This window comes from Lissotriton vulgaris, chromosome 1_2, assembly GCF_964263255.1.
Source record: "Lissotriton vulgaris chromosome 1_2, aLisVul1.2, whole genome shotgun sequence".
Taxonomy (NCBI): domain Eukaryota; kingdom Metazoa; phylum Chordata; class Amphibia; order Caudata; family Salamandridae; genus Lissotriton; species Lissotriton vulgaris.
The window spans coordinates 128,976,511-128,996,834 of NC_141686.1; the positions used below are offsets into that span (position 1 = coordinate 128,976,511).

General features: G+C 43.2%; 1 protein-coding gene across 2 annotated transcripts in view; it reads left to right on the forward strand.

The window, feature by feature from the left end:
- DGKI (diacylglycerol kinase iota) overlaps positions 1 to 20,324 on the forward strand; it is a 689,048-nt gene that overhangs the window by 465,887 nt on the left and 202,837 nt on the right. For both annotated transcript variants that reach the window (XM_086952973.1, XM_086952974.1), the window contains 2 exons: positions 14,485 to 14,525; positions 16,581 to 16,708. In XM_086952973.1, coding sequence (XP_086809099.1) covers positions 14,485 to 14,525; positions 16,581 to 16,708 — 169 coding nt within the window. The remainder of the gene's footprint in view (positions 1 to 14,484; positions 14,526 to 16,580; positions 16,709 to 20,324) is intronic.

The following is a 20,324-nucleotide window of genomic DNA, read 5'->3' on the forward strand; positions in this document are numbered from 1 at the left end:
CCACCAGGTCTCGGTCAGGAAGGCCACGTCTGGGGCGGAGTTGTCGAGCAGATCCCAGAGCTCGACGGCGTGTTTGCATGCGGAGCGGGTGTTGAGGAGTATGCAGCGGAGGTGGTCTGGTCCAGTCCTTGGAGGTTTGGTGGTTCTATTGCAGGTGAAGCTGCAGGTGCGGCAGGAGAAGGGTCCGTGGGTCCGTTTCGGGGTGGCCTGAAGGCAGGTGTGGTTTCGGCAGGCGTTGAGTGCGTGGAGGCTGCTGGTGTCGTAGTGGAGTCTGGTGTTGTGGCGTTCGCGGGGTCCAGGGGTTCTGACACTGGGCGCGGTCCAGGCGCGGACGGGCGTAGACGGGCTTGCCTTTGGATCGCCAGCGGCGCGCCAGCGGCGCGCCCGCTGGGAGCGGCCGCTACACGGCCGCGCACCTGCCGCCACTTTAAGGGGAGCTGGGAGGGGGAGCAGCTGGGAGGCACGAGAAAGCGAATGGGCGTGGGGACGGGCCGCAGGGGAAGCAGCAGCGGGAAAAGTGAGCAGTGAATACGGGGGGGGGGGGCAGGGAAGAAAACAGCGCCCAGGAATGGGCAGCAAAGAAGCCAGCAGAAAGACCAGTAATGCAGGGCAAAAGCGGTGGTGGAGCTGCAGCGGGGGGAGAGTGACCTACCTGGAAGGTCAAGGGTCGCTCCCCCTGACAGCAGCTTTGTAATCGAATTAACAACTCAACGTCTTGCAAGTAGGTAAAAAGCCACAACTCCTCTATGGTTTTGGAGTGTGCACTCATGCCTTGCACTTGGACTATGTGGTAATATGCCTTCTCTAGGCATGCCCCTCTACAGAGTTCATTAAGTGATAGAAGCACTGTATACAAACATTAAAATAACTAAATGTAAATAAATATGTTTTTATTGTGAAGATCTTTCATACTATTTATTGCTATTTGGATTGAGCTTCTCCTTAGCCCGTTTAACATCATGTAAGGGGAGGGGTTTCAGAAAGTGGGTCAACTGCGTTTTAAAATGTAACTTTCTCTGCCTGTGTTTGTTTTCACTGTGTGAGACTGTTTCAGTTTAATGCAGATTCTAAAATGGAGGCTCCCAGAAAACTGGTCCATGTTTCATCACTATTATAATGTGCTTTTCTTTGTAGCCCCACTCTTGACCTAGATTATGATTTACATGAAGCTTATTTGGAGTTTTTGAGAGTGAGGTAAGGGATGAAAGGCTTTGCATGGCTAGGAAATCTGTGCCACTGTACACCTGCAAAGTGTATTCCTATATATATATATATATAAATAAATATATATGTAAATAAATATATATATATATATATATATATATATATATATATATATATATATATATATATATATATATATATATATATATATATATATATATATATATCTGAAGCAAACGCACTGGGGCTCAGGAGGGATACACGACCATGGTCCGCCATCCGGCCGTTACATGCAGCCTGCCGCTACCTTAGTGTAAATTCATTTTCTGTGCCGACGCGTTTCAGGGCTCAACACCCCTTCTTCTTGGGCAAACATAAAAAATGTTAAGAACCACGCCAGAACTTACTTAAAGGAGACTTACCTGCATCGCGAACTCCATCCCCCAGAATGCACCAGAGGACAGTGCGATGAGAACACGCCCATGGGAGGCGGGGATGGCATCAATAAAGTCAGAGAACGAGTGATGCAGGGCTCAGGCGTGCTTTTTATGTTTGCCCAAGAAGAAGGGGTGTTGAGCCCTGAAACGCGTCGGCACAGAAAATGAATTTACACTAAGGTAGCGGCAGGCTGCATGTAACGGCCGGATGGCGGACCATGGTCGTGTATCCCTCCTGAGCCCCAGTGCGTTTGCTTCAGATATTTCAACACGGTGCCTGGCCGTGGGGAGGAGAACCATCCATAGCAGGTGAAGACGAACATTACAGGCTATGCGAGGCAGTTGTTTGAACTTATTAGGACAAACTAGCACCATGTTCCAAATGCAGATTGAGCCTGCCAGCGCCTAACAGTGACTCACTCAGAGACCTAACGTTTTAAACGGATGTTAAGAACCACGCCAGAACTTACTTAAAGGAGACTTACCTGCATCGCGAACTCCATCCCCCAGAATGCACCAGAGGACAGTGCGATGAGAACACGCCCATGGGAGGCGGGGATGGCATCAATAAAGTCAGAGAACGAGTGATGCAGGGCTCAGGCGTGCTTTTTATGTTTGCCCAAGAAGAAGGGGTGTTGAGCCCTGAAACGCGTCGGCACAGAAAATGAATTTACACTAAGGTAGCGGCAGGCTGCATGTAACGGCCGGATGGCGGACCATGGTCGTGTATCCCTCCTGAGCCCCAGTGCGTTTGCTTCAGATATATATATATATATATATATATATATATATATATATATATATATATATATATATACTCTCCTCATAATCCCCTTGTAGGATATTGATAGAGCCTACTATTCAGCACTACATATCGTTTTACCTATAACCCTAATGGAGAGGTTGGCTACTGACCTTTCCCTGAAAACCTGGACTATTGTTTGCACCTGGGGTTCTTAATCACCCATACAGTAAGGGCCTAGTGAGCAGTGTGGGCCTGAGGTGCATGTTACACAATGGAGGATACGATGCGTGCTTGGTTCAAATGATGTTTCCTGTTCAGGTTGGCTTCATCTTTCTCTGCAGACATTAAAACCTGTATGCGGGTGTTCTCTCTCAGGGGATCGATCTCCATTAATAATCATAAGTACTGAATAGTCCCGCCCACATGCCGTGACCCTGGAGCAGTTCTTTCAATGTCACATTTTTACAGTATCTTTGCCTTACTTCGAAATGGCCAATTGGCCCCCAGTGTCCCAACATGCCCTGCAGGTGGCAGTTTACTCAGTTATTTTTTCCATTTCCTGCTGACAGGATCCTGAATCAAAGCTCTACCTTTTCCAGGCTTTTTCTCCAAACATTTTTCGTTTTTTTTCTCTCCAACAGTGATTCACTTGACATCCTTTAGGGCAAAGAGTACTTTTTGAAACATTTTCCTGACAGGAAATATGTCTGTTTTAAGCAACATGCCTTCTTTTTTCACGAAATGCCCAGAATGTGGCAGACAAATGGTAAAAACAGACCCTGCCCTGGATTTGAATCCAAAGATATGTTGTCACTGGAAGACCTTCTCCAAGTCTTTCTCCAGGTGCACTTTGAGGGTAAGAGAAAAGATTTGCCTCCAAAGCCAAGTGGAGCACCAGAAAAGGCAAGATTCCCTTGCTGAATAGACATCTGAAGGATGAAGAGAGACTGTTCCCTCTGCCAGTGCCCCAATCCCACCCTCTGAGGACTCCTACATCGAAGGGGAGAGCACCATCGACTTCGAGGGATGGCTCGATGTCGAGGCACCATACAAAGTCCAAAACTTTGACTTTGAGACATCATCCAACTTCTCTGACTAAGACAGTGGAATGGCTTTCCCACATGAAAGTTTGCAGACATTCATCAGAATCTGACTCAGAGTATTCAAGAGCCTATTCTCCATCCAGGCAGGCTTCTCCAGTCCCCATTTCAGATTCACAATCACCTCCTTAGGCTCCGACGGAATCTCCTCCTCCACCGCCATCATCTTTTCTCCATTCTCCACGGCCTCTTCCACAAATAGCAATTCCATCTGTAGTTACGCCACTAAACCCACCAGCCTCTCCTTCTCGGACGCCACAATCACATGCACCAGTGACATCTACACCAAGGCACCCTAGATCTCACTCCCATCACACGAAAACTCGCAGCAAGATCTCGCCACTGTCATCTTCGGTCAGGATCTCCCAGGCATTCATGCTCAAGGCAAAGAAAATATTCTACCTTGAGATCGAGATCCTCACAGTCTCACCATACCTACTTTTGGGGTCTGTTTTCACCTACTTTGACATACTCACCTCCATCGAGAATATCTTCTGTGGATGATATAAACGCTTTCCAGGAGGTACTTTTCAGTGGTGCCAATATTATAATATTGACTTGCAAACTGCCCCAGCCACCACTTCAGTAATCTCTGAGACACTCCATCATAGATCGGCATCTAGACCACAGCTTTCTTTGGTACCAGCTATGGAGCTATTTTTGACTCCCGTTTCTGTAAAAGCTGCACCAGTGCACCTACAGAACAAAATGCAAACAACTGGATCAGGGTCCATCTTTGTGTTGCACCAATCCTACACCACACTCTGCCATCATCTCTGCTGAATGGAAACGACATGCCACAGCTCCTTCATCTCCTGACCTCCTGACAAGGAAAGTAAACATGCATTTGCTATGCAATAGGTCTCGCATTTGCGAGAGTTAGAGCTATTGGCACTGTAAATGTGTGAAAAACAGGACCTCTCGTTAAATCTCACAAAATGTCATCCTAATTATATAGCAGGGACAGGAAGTAGAGATGGTATTTACTTAATATAAGTAAATCTAATGCTTAGGCCGTATATTTTTTAAATGGAAATAAATGGCTGCATTTCAGCTATGTGCTCTAGATGTTTGGTAGGCGGGGATAAGTTTAACAAGTGGCACAGGCTATTTATTATGTGTGCATGCAAAGTAAATGGGAAGTTTGCTCCTGCTGCGAAAGACTGGACCCCCCCACCCCCCCTTGCAATTTTATACATAGCAAGCTTGAACCGAAGGATTTTGGAGTGTTTTACCCGAGTACCGGTTATATTAAGCAAGTTCAGATTCAGCAGACCACAGCAGGTGCTTTACATTTACTCAACACCATTGTGTGTGTGCATTTTTATTCCAGTCACCCTATTTTTTACTCAAAGGTACAGGGTTTGACGTGTAAGCGCAACGTACGTGCTTTAATGCTATTAACAATTAATTTCCCCAAATGCAATGTCCTGCTAGTTTGTTAAAGAACTGGGTAGCCCTGCACCGTTCCAGAACCGAGTTGGCACACAGATGCTCACTCGTGTGCAGAAGTGGTGCCCATGCGTTAAGCTCATGTGAGCAGGTGCTTGCCTTTCCTCAGCGTGTTGCATCGTCGAAAAAATTAATATATGGGAGCATTTTTACAACCATGCATGCAGCATTTTATAAATAAATTGCTAGAGACGCTGTCAATTCTACATGGTGGGATTTAACTGTGGTACACCTATGCACTTCAAGTGGTGCACTGTAGAACCAGGCAACACCAGTTCAAGCACACCCCAGCTGCCAATCTTTAGGCTGTGCAGTTTTAGGCAACTCACCAAACACGCACTGTGGTTTAGCACATACTTTATAAATGCCAGCGCCCCCACTATGCATGCCTGCTCTCCCTAATGCAAGCCTTGGTGCTGACGTAAAGCACTTTGATATCTTTGGGTCTAAAACAAAAATCGCATACCTCTCGCATGTCCATTCTTATTTTGCGATGCCACACACCTTTGGGTCCTTGTTCTGCTTAATTGCACCCAGCTCTAGGTGAGCTCCATGGCAGGCATGGTTTGTTGCAGAGCTGTTGCATGTAGCCGTTGTCCTGTGGCTGCACTGTGGGGTAACAATGCGGGAGCAGGAAGGCAGGCAGTCGGTAGGGCTGTGCTATGGCAGTGTAGTCCACAGTACAGGCTGGGCACGGGGTTGCTGTTGGCAGACTGGAGGTGGTGAGGAGGTGCCGGTTCGGTGTGCCAACTTCCTGAAACACTGATCTTTGATTGGCGCGGGTTGGTCAAGCGCTGGGGCCCTGTGGCCCATGTAGATGTAGGCCAGCCCATCGTCAGGTGGAATGTGGCCAGGGGAGTCCAGTGTCACGCTGCAAAAAGGGCTGGGTCTGTACTCATCGAAGATGAAGCCGCTGCCATCAGTGGGGCAGCTGGACACAGTGATGCTAGACGACAGACTGGCAGCGCTGGCAGTGGCAGGGGATAGCAAAGGCAGGCCATGGTAATAAAAAAATGTATGACAAAATAGGGCGCCGGCCTAAAACATGAAGCGCGGTGCCCATGCATAGTGAAGTTTAAAAAAAGAATCATAAAGTAGGGCGCTGTGCTTAAACATGAAGCTAGGCGCCCGTGCATTTTAAAGTTAAAAAAAAAAATTACAAAATAGTGAGCCGTGCTAAAACATAAAGCGCGGCACCCTAAACGAAAAGTAGTCATTCAGCGAAAAACAATAGACAACTGTAGTTGGTCAGTGCTGCTTGATATAAAACCGAAGTGACATATTGGAGCACCTACCAATAAGGAAAACCAACTGCAAGCAGCAGGTGGGATTATACTCCTATACGCATTACAGCAGGTCTTGCAGACAGCGCATGTGCGCTGGCTAAGCTCAACATAAAAATTGGACTTTGTGGGCAGAGAACTTTGCGGTACATCGGCTGTCTCTATGAAGGCTGATCGCTCTTCTTGGGCATTATGACAGGTTTCTTTGGGATTAAAAACAACAATTCGTGAAAGACCTTTCCAGAGAAAGATGTGAGGACTTCCGAGAGATAGTCAGCGAAGGCATGATGGTGACGAATCAGGTCATGGTTGCTGCAGCTGATGGATCCACTCTAGCAGCTCATAGATACTGCCATAGTCTTACACTTCGGCGTTCATCTTGGTTCAGACTCACAGGCTTGAAACCTGAAGCTCAACCCCCGAATTTTTAACCTTCCCTTTTCAGCTCGGTTCTCATGCTAATGATGAGGTATCTAGAATGAAAACTGAGCTTGACACTCTGAGAGCTGTTGGATTGGAGAAAAGGTGGGAATATAGGAGACATCCCATAGGCCCTATGACTGCTGGTACTTTAATCAGAGAGCTCAAACCTCTCAGCTTCAAGGGCAACAACAGGAATCTCAATGGCCACAGAGGCATCAGCAATACAGACTTCAGTCAAGGGACAGGCGAGGTCAGCAACCATTGGCCCAAGCCACTAAAGGAACAACCTGTGGCAAACAGTGATTGTACACTTTCCCCCTCTCCATTACACACTACGGTAGGGGGAAGCATAACATCTTATCTACAAAAGTGGAGAAAAATAACCACTGACAAGTGAGTTCTGAATATTATAGAACATGGAAACTTTCTCAGATTCAAGTGCCCTCCACCATTCATTCTAACAAAAGAAATTACCCCTCTTCCACTGGGGAAGAACTGCAACAAAAAGTCTCCATCCTCCTGTAAAAATATGTGGGAGAGAAAAGCCGTACTCCCCTTAAAACAGCCACTTCCCGTGCAGGTAAAAGTGGTTGGAGGAATTTCGACAGAGGATGATGAGGGATGATTAGATAAATAATACATTTTACCTCATCCTCCTCCATCGAAATCCCCCCTATCCTCCCACGTGCCCACTGCCTCCCCACTCTTACCTGCACGGGCTGCGGCTTCCTTAAAGGAAGGAGAATTTATTCCTATAGATCTGCAAGATGCCTATTTTCACATCCTGATAGCAAAGGAACATCAAAAATTCCTAAGTTTATGGTAGGAAGAGACCATTAGCAATACAAGGTTCTCCCTTCTGGTCTCAAATCTATGTAGCTTACTTTCTCCGAATGCATGGCGTTTGTAGCAGTTCACCTCTGAACAATGAACATTATCGTCTATCAATACCTAAACCACTGACTCATCAAGCCATCTTTGTACCAACAAGCAAACCAACATCATCATTTGGCTGGATCTCTCTCAATAAGCGGGATGCATGTGAATCACACAAACTCTACTGTGATACCAGTACAAATCCTACACTACCTAGATGAAGTAATAGACACAGTGCACACAAAAATGTTTCCTTTGGAGGAAAGGCAATTATTTTCCCTTCAGAAATGTCAGTCTGAAGACAATAGCCCACCCTGTGGCAACACAAGTCTTCTCTCTTCTAGGATCAGTGGCATCATGCATTTTTATGTCCCCGAATGCAAAACTCTACATGCTTCCTCTGCAATAGTGCCTAGAAGATCATTGGCATCAAATCTCAGGAGGATGGGAGGACAGAGTGACGCTAACCACTCATGCCATGCAATTCCTCAGCTGGTGGTGCCGCACAGAGAATATTCTAAAAGGAATTAATGTAATCCTTACCTAAACAATAATGACGTACAGGTTTGGGTGCTCATCATCAGAACAGAGCGTGTGATCTCAGAAGGAACACTCTTACCATATCAACCTACTGGAGTTGAGAGCACTGTACTTAGCCCTGAAGGCTTTCCTTCCATCGTGAATTAATGAATTATTTCCTTGTTCAGATGGACAGTATAGCAACCATGCATTATCTGAACAAACAGGGAGAAACAAGATGCAAACTTCTGTCATTGCAGGCTCACACAATCTGGAAATGGCTAAAATACAGAGATCTTAGATTACAGCAGTCCATTTACCAGGAATCCAGAACACTCGGGCACACACTCTAGCAGAACCATTAAAGAAAATGACAAATGGGTTTTAAACAACTCCGTACGTCACAGCATCTTTTGTGACTGGCTTTTTCCTTAAATAGATCTTTTTGCAGATGGAGGATACGAAAAATGGTCAAACTTCACCTCAAGGTTTTACCACCCAGGCACACTGGGAATGCCCTATGTATTGACTGGTCAGGCAAATTTCTTTACACTTTTCCTCCACTTCCTCTACTGCCAACAGTGATCATCAAGCTGTCTCACTCGAAAGCCAGAATGAATCTTATCATTTCTCCTTCACCTCTAAGAGTTTCCACATAGGAGACTGTCGGGCAAACAAGACCAACTGCAGAAATTTAGACACCAAATTCAACACCCAAGCAAGCACAGATTTAGCAGTTTGGCTCCTTAACTGATACAATATGGTCACCTGAACTTCCTCAATAATGCATGAATGTTTTTAAAGAAGCCAAAAGACCTACTAGAACTTCTTATTCTTTAGAGTGGAAGAGATTCTGCATCTGGTGGGCTCAGAACAATTTCAGTCCTTTCACATGCCAAGAAGAGGTAGTTCTTCCATACCTCCGTTATCTGGTCAAAGCAAAATTTCAATTTTCAACTATTAGAGTTCATCTTGTGGCCAATACGGCCTATTAAAAAATGCCCTTCACAAATATTATTTTTCAAAAGATCTGTAGTCAAGGATTATCTCATGGGTATTTAGAAAATCTATCCTCCTCTCAGAAGGCCTTCTCCTTCTTGGGAAGTAAATATTGTCCTTTCTTGACTTATGGATCTTCCAACCCATTCATAATGATTCTCTTCATCATCCATCTTGGAAGGCTTGCTTCTTAGTCACTATAACCTCTGCACATAGACATAGTGAAATACAAGCCAATGCTCCCACAAACCCTACACAGTATTCCATAGTAATTGGTTAGTTATGAGGACACATCTTTTTATTGGCATTTTAATCAAACATATACAACAATACAATAACTGTTACTACTTACCCCTACTTCTCCCCCCCCCCCAGTCCAGTCCCCATTACAGCATAGTATAGTGCATGTATAGACACATCTTGATTCACAAAGTACACTTCTAATTTACACATATTAATTTGCTAAGGACATGTTTACTAAAATACAAACTTAGGAAGAAATCTAATAAATGATCCCATGTTCGTCCCCTTTCAATAGATACATTTAATTTGCATTAATGTGCGAAGTACATTTCTATTGCGATGTACATTTCTACTCATTTTCTTTCCCAGAGTCATCTCTCATATCCGGACTTTGAAAGGAATAAAATAAATGATCCCATGCTCGTACCCTTTCAATTGATCCTTTACCCATCCTTACTTCAAAATATAACACTGAGCTCTCAAACCCCACCCATCGAATCAGCTTCCCTTTCCATTTTGCCACCCTGGGAGACCTGGGTGCCTTCCAACACATAGCTACATCCCGTCTAGTAAGTGCCAGGCCAAGTCAATGAATCATGTTGTGCTTTTGCACCTAACAGGTTTTGGAAATCCCCCCAGAAAAATAGACCATATGAGCACAATTAATAGATCTTTGTGTTCCTTCATGCATGTACGAGACTACTTCCTTCAAGTATTCCTCAAATAATGAGCATGACCAAACCATATGCAACATCTCCACTCCTTGTTCCCTAAACCTAGGGCATGCCACAGCTGTCTGATATATCCAATCTATTTTCACCAGAGTTAGATATGCCCTGTGTAAATAACAAAAATTAATCAATTAAATCTCACATTTCTAGACTCAGTACCAGAATTTGCAAGAATCTTTTCCCATTCTGGCTCTAAAATTGAATGTGCCAAATCCTGCTCCCATTACTCTTAGACATGCAAAAGGCGTTCTCATGTAACTTCCTACCACCTAATAAAGACACAACAGTGCCTTTATGCGACCCGTTGTAGTACACAATATTTGACAAGCCCTGTGTACTTGAGGCTCTTCTAAATCCAAACCCCAATGGCGGCGCACTGTAGCAATCACTGCCCGATATAATAAAAATTGCCCTCTGGGAATCTCATAAACTGGAAATAATTCCTCAAATGGTAGCAGTACCCCATCTCAATACAGCTCCCCTACCCCACGAACCCCATGATTAACCCAGTTTGTCAAACTCCTCATTTGTCAAGCTGTATCTTAGAATCTCCTTCCATGGCTTCTGAGTGTCAATAAGCCCTTCGGCTACGGCCTACATGCTTGTCTTTCTTATCCTAGGGTTCATGTGAACTTAACATAGCACTTCATTGATCTTGTATTCACAATTTGTTTACAGTGTTGGTTTCTAGGTGATTATCATTCAGTTTCTTAATAAAAGTTTGTCTAGTAGCACCATGATGGTTTTATAGTTGCAGTTGGATGGTTTCCAGGCCTTTGCTTTACATTTCAGTGAGTTCTCATACTTTTTTGATATCCCATTCGTTTTCAGCATTCATAGTGTGGTTTAGACATTGAAGGGGACCACTAGTTTCTCTACGTCCATTTGTAATTGTATTGTTTCTGTTTTGATTCTTGTGCATGCAGGAGGGGGTAGTGTGTTACCCTCCCATGATTATTTTTAAACTCGCTGCATTTTCCTCCACAGATTTCAATTATATATGTATTCCTCCCACTGACGAAGAGCATGCTTAAAGTACATTGGGGATCTCCATAGTAAAAATTTTGGAATAGAACTGAGAATATACAATATGCAGTACATTGTTGTAATACTTTGGAGCTGTTAAGATAATCAAGCAATAAACAAGGAGCATATTTATTTCTCCTGTTGGACCTGGCCCTCTCTGCTGGGTCACCCACAAACCCTTTGCCTTTTTTCCTCCACTTTGAGCTGAATTTGTTTTTGTTGACCTTAGGGATCTGTGCACTTTGCCGCTGATAACTAAAGGGCTTGTGCTGTCTCCTCCAATCATGGTTTAATTGACTTATACCCAATTGACATATTTAATGTACGTATAATTCCCTTGTAGAGAGGTATACAATATATACAAGGCCTGTAAACTAAATACTACCAGTGGGCCTGCAACACTTATTGTGCCATCCACTTAAATAGCACCTTCAAATATGTCCCAGGCTTGCCATTTCAGCCTGAATGCAGTTGTAAACTGCCATGTCGACTAGGCATTTAAATTCCCTTGCTAAGCCTTAAACTCCCCTTTTATTATATGTAAGTCACCCCTAAGGAAGACACTAGGTAGCCCATGAGTCAAGGTGCTGCGCAAATAAAATTAGGAATTGTAATTTTAAGTTTGTATGTCCTGGTAGTGAAAAACTATTGAAATCGTTTTTTACTACTCCAAGGCCTACCTCTCCTATAGGATAACACTGGAGATGCCCAATTACATTTTATAAGTGTAATTTACAAATGGGAATAGGCAACCAGTTCATGTTTCATGTCTAAAGAATTGGAGTGTAAAATCCTAACTTATGGTGAATTGGGTTTCATATTATTGTTTTGAAAATGCCACTTTTAGAAAGTTGTACAAAAGGGGGTGGTGATGGACAGAGCATCTGAATCAATCAAACACTCACACCCAGTCAAAAGATCTGGGTTTAATCCATCACTGTTCTTTATCCCACTCTGCCACCCCAGTTCAGACATGGCTATATGCAAATCAGTCTGACCCTGTGCCTCATGGGAACAGTCCAGCCCGAACTGCCAAGCCATGTCTTCCCTGGACCGGAAACAAGCTTCCGAGGACCGGTTTCTGGCATTCCAGCCGTCTTCAGCCCGGCTTGCTTGAATCCAGTGGCAAAGTGAGCAAGGGACTCACGTCTGAGCATACCCCGCCACACTTATGGCGGCCAAAAGCGATACAAAAGGGGTTTAATCCATCACCGTTTTTTAGCCCACTCTGCCACCCCAGTTCAGACATGGCTATATGCAAATCAGTCTGACCCTGTGCCTCATCGGAACAGTCCAGCCCGAACTGCCAAGCCATGTCTTCCCTGGACCAGAAACAAGCTTCTGAGGACCTGTTTCTGGCATTCCAGCCGTCTTCAGCCCGGCTTGCTTGAATCCAGTGGCAAAGTGAGCAAGGGACTCACGTCTGAGCATACCCTGCCACACTTATGGCGGCCAAAAGTGGTACAAAAGGGGGTGGTGATGGACAGAGCATCTGAATCAATCAAACACTCACACCCAGTCAAAAGATCTGGGTTTAATCCATCACCGTTCTTTAGCCCACTCTGCCACCCCAGTTCAGACATGGCTATATGCAAATCAGTCTGACCCTGAGTAAGGCACAAGCAAACCCCAATGTAACCTGTACTCAACCTCCGACAAGGATTGTAGTTGCTGCTTGACCAAGGCTCACACCTCAGTCTACCAGTAACCTAATTTCTCACATCTCCCTAAACCTATATACTGTACTCTGTAAAAGGTCCTGTGCTCTCCATGTCACTGGAGTCAAGCTAGCCTGGCTGATGTTGGTTGATACCCCGAAACTGGTCCCAGGATGCTTGTTTCCGATTCAGTGAGGGCCTTGCCTGGCGGGTCGGGCTGGACTGTTCCCATTGGGAACAGAGTTCATGACTGATTTGCATATGGCTGGATTTAAACTGGAAATGCATGGGGACCAAAGCAATTATGAATTTAGGCCAAGATCTCTGTACTGGGACGATTGTTTGACATCGTTCAACATTCTGGCCATCAATTGTTCTCTTTGGTCTTTAAAAGGACGCCTGTATAGGCTGTAATCGTGGTGCCTGCTCAAGGAAACTCTAAGGAGTGGCAGAGTATATGCAGAATTTACTGTTGCAACCAGTACTGTGTGTCTGTTGGCACACTCCTACTTATACACATGTGTTGACGTAAACGGATCTCCTTTCATACTTGAAGTGTGCTCTCATGAGGAAGGATCTCTGAAGAATTTTGAAGAGGAGAAGTTTGAAGAACAAGACCCAGTGGGCAGACACCTTGGTGAAAAACATCTTGAAGAAGAGAACCATACAGAAGCCTTAAGATCCAATCCAATTCTTACTTTGTAGAAACCTGTATCTGCCCATTTCCAGACCCAGAGTGGGTGAGAGCTTTACTCGTTGACTAAGACCTTTGGATAATATCCTTTTGGCTGTGGCCAGTGGTCTTAATTTAGGAAACGTTTTAATTATGTCGCCAGTGTTTACATTTTCAGAGATATCATCATAATAATTCAGGGTTGAACCCCAACTCTGCATTCTAGCTCATCTCCAGAATTAGTATTTGTTGAACTTTGACTATGAGACCAATTTGGATGTAAACTGGCCTCCCATCTGGACTGTCTGATTGTTGATATCCAGTACCAGACCCAATGTTTCCCTATCTCAACACTTGACATTTTGGGAACTGGACCCTTGACAACCTAAAACAGCTCTATAAACATTGAGTGTATTATTTTGTGTAGTGTTCACTGAGCAAACCTTTTTTCTAAGGGCGCTTCTAACAAAGGTCTGGGTGCTACATAGGGGTTTGATTACAGTGGCATAATCTTTCCCCAGCTTGCATATTTATATCATAACACTTTTAATATTTTCGCACTGAGGCAGAGCTTCAACTGCTAGTGCATTGTTGGCTAGTGTTACACAGATCTTCCGTCTGTGGCTACATTGGCATTTTCGTTGTCTGGCATATCAAAGCTTGCATTTCCAATGTTAGGTATGTTTTTATTGTTGGCACTTTTGATGAGCTATTCGGGCTGCTTATGTATAGTATTTTTCATTGTTGGAAATCCCATTGTCAGTAGTGTCTTAGTAGGATACATAATATTTATTTTTACATTGTGCAACCCTGGTCTATGGGTGTTTCAGTTACTTTGAATGTTGTACCATTTTAATGAATGTATCCGCTACTGGAGCTCCACCCCATGTGGTTGGCCCTGGAACAGCACCAGTTGTAACTGACAGCATCTTCCAAAGATATTGCTCAGTAGTCACTGAGCAACAGGATCCAAAGAAAAGGTCTCAAAGGAGATTATCTTGAAGAGCTTTGAGTTAAATAAGTGTCAGACATGTGCCTCTTCTTATAGGCTGGCAAATCTTTCAGTTCTATCCAGTGCTTGACTGCAGGGTTTGATACTGTGGGATGCTACACGTCAAATATTTTCAACCAACCTATGTGTTGTTTCTTCCACAGCGACATCGGCGGACCGATTTTACCGCATCGATAGATCTCAGGTATGTTCCAGGCAAGATGATTGGCTAACTGAGTGCATCACCAGGTACTTTTGTGTGAGAAAATAATCTGTCATGGAGACAATAACAAAATAACCTGCTCATCCCTTGTTCGAAGTTTATCTCCTACCCTCTGTATATTGTGTCCCTCTCATACCCCGTGTGGCTCTGTCTGCCACCTGTGAAATCTGCCGCTGCTATACCATGCAAATCTTGTTCATTCTTGTCATGTGTACCTGTCAAACTCTGAACAGTGCCTGTCTATCTTGCTCTTTGTGGTCTTCAGCTATCCACATCCAAATCAATCAATCAGATGTCTTGTAAAGCATGACTACTCGCCCGTAAGGGTCTCAGGCGCTGGCCCATGCCTAGCTTGCTCTGTGTAATGTGTCACAGTCACAGACCACCACTGCTTACAGTTTGAGGTCAGTGTACTTGATTGAAGTGAGTGATTCAGCAGAGGGGGCAAGCAACAGAGTTGTGTTGCTTGAGGCAATTGTAACCTGCAATATGTGTTGCTCCTAAAGGCAATCATCTAAAAATAGATTTATGCAGACAGTAATGAAAACAATACACCCATTTGGCGTGTTGCCTCATGGAGGTTCATGCAAGCAAAGGGCTTTAAATGTAGACCTTTAGCCTTACAGCACAAATGATCAAGCAGCTTTTCAGTATGTAGACTGTCCGTTATAGGTAGTGTATGTACACTTTATATTAGTATTAATAACCATGGATCTGTGTATAGTTTAGTTGAGGATGTACATGGGTGTGAAGAGCTAATAAAATGTTATAAATCATTTTGCTGAAAAATAGTTGCTCAGTTAGTTGAGGAAGAGATATTGCGTCTCAAAAGTAGTCAGAGAGATTCAACCGGTGGTCTTCAGGAATCACCATATATCTCCACAATAGTACACATCTGCTGATGGCTCTTGAAGCTAGGGGTGTTAGGCATTGGTGATATGACCACACTTTGATCAGGCTACTCTTTGGAGCCAGTGGAACCATAATATTTATATATTGAGCACGTGCAAGAGACCGCAGTAGTGCTTAATTTTTATGAAAAAAAGGCAGGGGCCAAAATATTTTCTTAGATGACCTCCACTGATGCAGTTGAATGCTGTGGTTGTCGAATACCAAGGCTTCCTCATCTTGATCACATCTCATGCTTTTCTCTTTCACAACCTAATCTTTTTAATTCTTGATCTCATTATTTTTTAATCCCTGTTGTCTCCCTTTCTTGCTGTTTTCCTTATCTTTCTCTTCCTCGTGCTGTCTCAATTTTCTGTCTTTCACTCTTTTGCGCTGGGTACAAGTTTGATGATGAAAAATAGCTCCCAGTCCTAAATGTCACTCTTGATGCCCAATATGTGCAACACTCCAGGGCTTTCGAGTTGACTAGTTCCACTACTCCTTTGGGGCTTTGGACTCATTACTATCCAACTCAGTAAGTAGCATGAAAACCCATGCTGAGGCGGGTAGTCCATGTACACTCCCAAAGTCTTTTCAGAACCCAACCCTGCACAGTTACTGTCAAGAGGGAAATCATCACACAGTCAGAATTACTGGAAGCGGTTCATGTTTCATGCAAAATTTAGATATATTCCAGATTTTGTTGGGGAACAGTGCATGGACATAGGTATACAGGAATTTTTTTTTCTGACACACCTCATATGGTGTGTCAGAAAAAGATGGGATGTAAGGCAAGCCCTTCCAATCCAGCACTCAAAACCACTAACACCCTAGCTTCTTCTTCAAAGCATCCAACTTGCCTCTGTTCATGCCTTGATTCAACTCCGTCCTGTCTGAGATTGTCCAGATAGATTTAGATAGAAATCCATGTCTGCATGCATGCCTCCAGATAAACCCTTGCTGCGACCCAGCCAATAGTCAGTGTCTATGCCCTAGTCCATATCCTTGCAATGCCAACCTTTAAACATCTATCTTAGCTCCTTCAGTATCACCTTCACTGGGATCACCATCATCACAGAAAAATTCATTGCCATTAATGACGTTACAAAAATCTTCATGCCTTACAAACTGTCCCCTTTCTATTGGCAGGAACATTTGCACTTCGTGACCGAGATTTCTCAAGAAGAGATTTTCATCCTCGACCCAGAAGTGCTGGAGGCTCCATCGGAAGTTGCCCCACCAGGCATGCCTGATTTGGTGATGGAACAGGCTTCAGGGTGAGCTTTGGTGCTGAATCTACCAGTGACTTCAGATTGACATGGTTAAAGCAACAGGGTTACAATTTGGGTAGTGAAATTATGACTGAGACACTGTATGCATCTGTTTTGTTCACCTTATCAGGCATTCCAGGTTTAGATGTATTATATTAGATTCACTGAAAAAAACTAAGATTGTGCAATTTATAAGGTTTTGGATTCACTGTCATGAAGACACTACACAGTATTAAGATTGTGAGTGTAATCTTCTTTTTCCACCACAAAGCTTGCAAAGCTTATGTTCATAAACCATTGACCATTACCAATGTTTCACAGTACACTTATCTCATGAAAACGTCCATACAAATCTCAGTGGCCTTGTCAGTGGTGATGTGGCGAACAAATTTAACTTTGGACCACTTTGAATGGTGTTCCACCAAAACCAAAGCATACCATGAGTCACAAGGTTGCTGATTTAAAGGTCCCAAAATTTCAAACCGCAAACTATTTGCTTGCTTGCGTAAGCCAAATCACAAGGGTTAATAGGGCAGACTAGGCCTTTAACATTCTTTCAATGCTACTACAGTCTAAGCCCTCCTTCACCCACTTAAACACAGCTTTGTCAATAAGTGTACCATCAAAAGCATTCTTTATAACCTTTTCATGAAAGACATTCAGGATGCCACTCATGGACAATTTCCAAAATCTTGTTCTTATTGAACTTGGTGGCACACATTTCCCTGGCTAAAAAATAGATCCCTTCAACTTCCATCTGATGGCTAGCACTCTAAACTGGAATAGCATCATAAAACAAACATTTATTGAGGCTACCACATTTAACGTACTATTTTTCACATCACTAGGCACTTTAGAAAAGTAAGAAAGCCTTGATAAACAATCCGCTGTTATATTTTCTCACTAAGCATGTATTCCACTTGCAAACAGTACTTCTGTAACCTTGGCGACAATCTTGTAATGTGTGCCGTTAAATTCCACCACCATCGGGAGATAAAATTCCCACAAGAAGTTTGGGATCTGATCTGAGGACAAACTGGTTCCCGCAGCTATAGATATTAAAATGTTCAACAGCCCATACACATGCCAGCAACTCTTTCAGTCACTGTGCACCTGCTTTCCATGACACTCAACATTCTTCCTCTTCTTTTTGTCTGTCCCCTGCGACACACAGATCCCACTACATACATACTGTCATCCATTGTGACGACAAAGTTATGCAGAATAGTTTTAATGTGGGAGCCTGGGCAATCTTCAATTTGGTCTGCTTAAAAGCTTTTTGATATTTGTCGGGTCAACCTTTCTCCTTTCATCCTATCACGTTTCTTCAATGGTTCTGTCATTTCTGTGAAGTTATTTCACATTTGCTTTCATATTCTCATGGTCCTGCAAAAAATCGCAATTTCTCCATGTTGTCTGAGGCAGGAACCCTTAGGATTGTGCCTACCTGTGATTTCTTAGAAACTATGCCATTACTTGATAGTTTAGTCTGCTTTCTTGTCGAATTGCTTGTTTGTTTCTTCTTTCAATGTCAAACCATTCTTAAACAACCTCCTGTGGACTTTCTTGATGGGAATCTTTTTTGCCCTTTAAGAACATCAAGTCATCACCTTGGAAATATTTCACAAATATGTCCACATCTTTAAAAATTAGGTACATGGCTCTCGAGAAAAGAGGCCACTGAGGCCAATGCAGAGGCATTTTTCTGAACTGGAACATCCCTTGTGGCATGAGTAAGGCAGTGAGAGGTTTAAAATCTGGTGACAACACAATTTGGTGGTATGCAGATCACAGGTTCAATGTGGAAAATACTGTTGCACCTTCCCGAGTGACTACCAGCTCATGTTCTGTAGTAGGTGAGTATTAATTACAATAGTGCAATAAAATGCTCTCAAATCGACACAGATTCTTAAGGAGCTATACACCTTCCTGGCTAGGACTTTGGGCGCCACTCATTCAGATGACTCCACCTCGATATTTCTCCCTTTTGCTAATTACTCTAACATTTCCTTCAATTCGACCCTCACACTAGTTGGTACCCCATTACCTTTGGTCGTATCAGATTGGGGATTTTCTTTAAATTGATTTTATGAGCAAATCCTTTAAGCATTCTTATCTAATCAGAAAAGACGTCCTAACATTGTCTCACAATCCACTCATCACCAACATATTCTTTTGCTACTAACACTTGCTCCCTGTTGCAAATATTCTAAATGATGCCTAGTATCCACTGACCCTTCTGACCAAGAACATTGATCCAATCACTACACTTTAAAATCTGCTTCACTTCTTCAGCCTCAGCAAGAGAATGCTCCAACACTTCTTTCTTTAACATTCACCCAAATTTTAAAATAGAACAGTTCTTTGAAAACAACGGTCCACAGAGACCCCGAACCAGCCATCATGGGATGTGCTTGCATAATATGGTCACCTGACACATATTAGGTTCCCTCACGGTTAAATCACATTGGTTCCTTGACATTACTCAAAGCAACCTTTACCCTCCCTGGATATGCACCTACCTTCATTTTTATAACACAGATTTTCTTCTCAATCAAATTCGAAAGCAAATTTCATTTTGATATTTTTCATTCCCTACTTTGCCTCCCTACATGCCTTATCAAAATGACCTAATCTGTCACTGTTTTTATAGTTATTTGTCACAGTCCTTACTTATTGCAGGGCACAGCAATGGATGCCACATTTGTAATGTGACACAGTTTCATGACTGTTCTTGGTGTGGAAGCCATCTGTACCACTCTGAATACTCACACAGCACAGTTGAGAGCACTTGCTGTAATTTCTGCCTCTATTGACTGACGTCATCCACTACTCTGATTGCTCTATAGGCTCCGCAGTTGCCATGGCATCCTGGAGTTTAGGATCGCCTAACACTGACAGTTGCTCCTGTATCTTTTCAACCCTCACATTCACAATTATCTGGGCCCTAATACTTTTGTCTGCCATTCCTCAAAATTACAAGACATACATAACCCCCTCAAAGCTGTTACAAACTCATTGAAAGATTCTCACTCTCTCTGTGCCCCGGCAGCTTTCTAAAGCTAAGGGGATAGTAAGTTTAATTAAAACGTCCACCTTCAAACTGAATACTATCCCCTTCACATTCATGAGCTACTGATCCCTCTGACTCTAAACAGTGTAAGAATATTTTTTTTCATCTGTCCATATGCATCTTGTTGGCCTTGATGGCTTCCATGCAAGTCATGAATTCTTTCTTTAACTACTCCATAGAGCAGGAGGCTTAGATTGAATAAAAGAGGTGGATCAAACTACGTGTAATTCTTAAAATTACACCCTGCCAAACAAATGAAAACAAAGCTCCAAGTCACTCAAATAGTATTATTATAAAAAACGTATTGGATTTGATACACAAACAATAAAAGCATATAAATAACAGTCATTAAAAATGTTTCACAGGAGTACGTTTGAGTAAAATAAGCTAAAGTAAAATATCATTAGCATGATTCCTTAACTTACTGTGTGTTAACAGGAAATAAAACTCAGTGATATACTCAATCCCCCTTGTTATTCATAGCTTTAAAGCGGCTCTTAAAAAGTTTACCACACAATAGAGAGTAAAAACATTGGTTGACAATTTTAA